Source organism: the organism of the source record quoted next, unplaced genomic scaffold (assembly GCF_019419815.1).
Source record: "Pyrus x bretschneideri cultivar Hongxiangsu unplaced genomic scaffold, Pyrus_bretschneideri_v1 Contig91, whole genome shotgun sequence".
Lineage (NCBI taxonomy): Eukaryota > Viridiplantae > Streptophyta > Magnoliopsida > Rosales > Rosaceae > Pyrus > Pyrus x bretschneideri.
In genome coordinates, this window is record NW_025999833.1 from 188,754 (window position 1) to 193,301 (window position 4,548).

At 36.1% G+C, this 4,548-nt stretch overlaps 1 protein-coding gene across 1 annotated transcript; it reads right to left on the minus strand.

The window, feature by feature from the left end:
* Positions 1 to 234: 234 nt before the first annotated feature.
* LOC103931122 lies at positions 235 to 3,922 on the minus strand. The gene is made up of 5 exons (XM_009340533.3): positions 3,693 to 3,922; positions 3,504 to 3,573; positions 1,326 to 1,435; positions 723 to 837; positions 235 to 617 (listed from the first exon to the last, which is right to left on the minus strand). Exons 1-5 carry the CDS (start codon positions 3,754 to 3,756, stop codon positions 533 to 535), a joined length of 444 nt encoding a protein of 147 aa, XP_009338808.2. The 5' UTR covers positions 3,757 to 3,922; the 3' UTR covers positions 235 to 532.
* Between the last annotated feature and the right edge of the window lie 626 nt (positions 3,923 to 4,548).

Here is a 4,548-nt window from a genome sequence, read left to right on the forward strand (position 1 = left end):
TATCCTTGGGTTACGTTCAAGAAAAAGAATATCGGGCATCACTTGCAAGAGATTTATGTCGCATAATTCTGCTCGAACCTTTTAAATAATCAGATGCTTTCTCCCTCCCTTTTATTCGATGCCACTAAATTGGCTAACAAGAGGCGATTTCGTGGTTATAACATTCTATATTAATTGTCCAAAGGGGAGTTTCGAACAAAAAACGCATGAATAAAGACCAAAAACTCTATCAACTAGGATACGTAACCTTGTATTATTGTTTTTGGTCTAGCTACGCGTATTAGAATTTGAATGTACAGAAAATTGATTGAACAGTTGCAATTCAAGGTGATCCGGACCATCCATTTTTCTACTAGGATACGTAACTTTCTACTATTGCGTTATAAAATCCAGATTTCAGATGGTTTTATGAGGCCGATATCATTCAATCAATTTAGATAGTTTTTGGGGCAATATAGCGCTAGTACGGTTGGTATTAAAAGAATTGCAAGGTACCAGAGAATACCACGCTATCTGCATCTTTTTGACAAGGTTACATATTCTTTCGACTTAATTGCCATGCAAACTGATCAACAGCGGCCATAGCACGAGATGCTGAGCCAATAGAACCATCGTACCTGCACAATTGAATGATAATTCACAAATGATCATACATATCTTGAAATTCACGTCCAAAACCCTGTCCGTTGTTTAGAGTAAAATTAAAGGCAGTATGTGCTTACAATCCAACCAACAGAAATGCTGCTGTTTGCATAACGATGGCACCTTCACCAGAATGTTTTGATGTGTTCATGCATCTTGCACAGAACCAATTATCATGAATTGATGTCACCACATCTGTCATTATTTTAGATCCAGCAATATATACCACAATTAGATGTCAAAACTAGGTGAGGTGAGGTCTACACTACTATAATTGGTAAACTAACAAAGATTCATACACGATCGAATCCTTCCTGGTATGCATATATGAGCACTTCTCATGAACTGATATGATAACATCTATCAGAGTACGTGCAATGTTTATTCTATTATATTTTTTCTTTTCATTTCCGTCATCGGTTTTCTGTTCTCATAAACACCCAGTTTCTTGTAATGAAAGAACGCACATACGGTTAACAACAAAAAAACACACAAAGTTCATATATTGAAAACCTTACTGTCAAAATTCATGACAACTTTTCAGTTTTCAGTACTTCCATACAAGACCACTTCAAATTCCTTAATAACAGAAAGCAAAATCATGCCCCTCCTCCCAATCCTCCAGTTAGGCAGACAAATATTAGGAATTGTGATTGCACATTGCACCCACAGGAAACACTTACATTGGTTTGTTCCAATAACGAAGCTTTCAGTCTGCAGCTTGTCACATTTGATGAAATCAACGAATTGACTCAATTCGATTGGATTCACTTTTATTCCTTCCTCTTCAGCGCTGCATGCATGCAATCAACCTTCAGGTACAGTGTATCCAAACAGAACAACATGATAAGCATGACAAATTTTAAGTAAAATTCTCTTTTCACCTAAACCAAGCATCCAGTCCACAGAATATAAAAGCAACAATAGATGTGAAGGTGAATGTTCCGTTCCGTTCCGTATCATATACTTCAGAAAGAAGGAGCACATAGGAAATATGACATGCTAAGTGAACGTATATATTTTTCATGCAGGAATCCATAAACAAGTCATGAGCAGGATCAAAATGAACTGGAAAAATAATGCCACATGTGGATCAAAGTAGAGCCTGATTTTAATCCTTATACCATCAGAAGGAGAACAGTCAGATGTTCAGAACAGATAAGAGAATTTGCTGATCCTTGCATTCCTCCTTCAATGTTCAAAAGTTTCATTAAGACTACGGTTTGTGTTAAGAGGACGGTTATCCTCTAAATAAATCCAGAAACTGCTAAAGTACATCCATAGTGCCTTACTCTTAAGTATCTGACGTATACCCCTAAACCCTATACCCCTATACTTGAAACATCATTTACATACTCCCTGCTTTTTATCTTTCTCTGGATATATATGTAACAACAGCAACATGTAGCATAACCAATTTGCACATATCGACCTCCAACAAGAATCCAATACTGATAAGAAGGAACTGGGGAGTATCTAACATCCAATTTGACTGTTAAGCAAATGCACTATTATACTAAATTTCCCAAGAAATTGCCCCCACATTTCTGCATTGAACGAGGTATTTTAGAAGTCCTATAATAAATATTTCTACAAGTCCCTAAAATTTGAACTGATGAAATTTTAATAATGAATAGGAGTTGAAAAGCTAAACTAGTCCTAGCGTGTAACTTTTTTATTTTGGAAAATGAAATTCGAGCAGGTAGTACAACACTACAACTGAATGAAAACTGTTGCCCTCTCGGTAATCTTGGGGATATTCTTGGCCATAACGTATTCAGATATGAAACCAAAATTAATCATCTGCAATGGCTGCAAATTGTTATTAAGGCACATGAATTTAAGAATATTTTACCAAAATGCAGGCGGTTCAACTTCAAATCAAATTTGAGAAAGGGAAAAAAATTGAGTTACTAATGTTGAAGAGGGTAAAGATGATCAAGTCAACAAGTCAACTCATATGAACCCCCAAAACTTAAGCCGTGACTTGGTGTCTGTCAACTCATATGAACCCCAAAACTTAAGACGTGACTTAGTGTCTGCATGGGATTGAGCAGACTAAAAATATAAACATGAAAATTGAATCAAACCTATGTCATAACCCTTGCAAAGATACAAATTTTCCTTGGAATCAAACAAAGATAGTTCTCAAAGATGAAACCAAAAAATTGGAGGAAATGTGAAGTCGGGTAGTCCAGAACCACAATGAAATTTAGACTATAGAGAAGAGAAAACAAATTCCTTAAAAGCTACAAAGACGAAAGTTCCAGAAAGTATAATGCCAACTTTGTGAAAAGCCAATAGATATAGCATGACACTCCCATTGACAGAGAAGAATATCATGTCTTGTGCGGCTGTGCCAATTCTTTTATAATAGACACACCTAAAAAGATGCTTTTAACTCGATCGTTCCAGAACAGTCACACAGACACTTATCGAGGTCATCAAACCCGGGCTTTATTAGTCTTGTGGTCTTGAAGAAAGTAAATAACAAAATTCTTAGATAATAATCAACCCCTGCTCATGACACTAGCAAAAGTTTTACTAAACACATCTTAAAACTCAGGAGTCCAATATTTGCACCAAATGGAACCATTCTTGTCAAACACAATATCCTTCTCCTCCTCCTGTTTATTTTATGAAGATAATTTATGAGACTAATTGACAATGACTAAACCCTCAATCCACCATCAGCTCAATCTCTGGAAGAAATTGGATAAACAATGTGGATTCGAACAAATATTTCGAGGACGAAGTTATAAATCGAATCGCATTTGGACAATCTGGAACACAAATTCATAAACAAAAAACAGAAAACAGAAAACAAAAGCAAAAAATTAATGGAATTGAAAGGAACATACATGGTAGACAACAAGCGAGATGGTCCAGTTGGGTCGTAGTTGATGAGTAAAGCTGCTTTTAATGGCTCATCTGCAACCATTTCAATTCAACGCTCAATGCCATGAACGAAAACCAATATATAACGATTCAGCCCAGTCAGTAGGAGAAGCAATGTTGAGAGGAGCTGCTTTTAGTGACTCAGGACTCACCAGGAGAAGCAATGTTGAGGGAAGCCCACTTGTCCCAAGCTTTATGCACAAAACCCCAATCCATTTCTCGCCTCCTATGAAGTGGTCGCGAATTGCCCTCCCGGAGCAGGAAACGGAAGCTCCGGTGTTTCGCCCCAATTCGTTTGAGTGACAGTTCGGAGCGGCTTGAAACTGTTTTCAGGAATCGATTCCCTCTTTCGACGCAATTCGACCATTTCCACCCCTAAAAAACCACAGACAATAGACAATTAATTTTCAGAAAATCTCGAAAACTTTGACATTTAATCATAAGGGTAAAGTAAAAAGTAAAAAGAATAGTATGAGGATTAATTTTTTAATGTAAAAATGTGATTTTTCATTAAAATAAACGAAAGCTTTTTGTTAAAAATCCCTTAATTTTTTATTAATTTTTTTTTTATTATAGCTGACGTCAGTCTTTTGTTTTATGGCTTAAGAGTTAGGTTAGTCTATTTTTGCCTAGGTGAGCAGCTAGGCTCCCCCAGAGCCTAAAGGATTGGAATGGGGTGGACGAGTTTTAGGGGGAGGGAGGGGATTTAATTCACTATCACCTAAGGAATTTGAGAGGGGGTGAAAGTGCTCTTAAATCAGTGCTGCTCCCGTAAGATGACAAGTTTTGATTTTTCTGTTCTGTTAATTAGTGAAACCGGAATTTTTTTAATATCTTTGGGTTAATACTTGAAATTTTTAATCCAGCAAAATTTAAATTTTAATCCAAAAATAATTTTTTTGCTTCAACCCTTCTAAGTTAAATTTTTAACCCAAGATTATTAGATAATGAATTTAGACTAATTTTGCTACCACAATAAGAAAGTAAGTGCAGAAACTAAATCTGTGA

What these genes read in the sequence shown, in the direction of transcription:
- LOC103931122 (XM_009340533.3), bottom strand. Translation starts at nt 3,756, where the DNA reads ATGGATTGGGGTTTTGTGCATAAAGCTTGGGACAAGTGGGCTTCCCTC. An exon ending in CCTCAACATTGCTTCTCCTG is followed by an intron (nt 3,574 to 3,692) that starts GTGAGTCCTGAG and finishes AAATGGTTGCAG; the next exon opens with ATGAGCCATTAAAAGCAGCT. An exon ending in GCATTTCTGTTGGTTGGATT is followed by an intron (nt 618 to 722) that starts GTAAGCACATAC and finishes TCAATTGTGCAG; the next exon opens with GTACGATGGTTCTATTGGCT.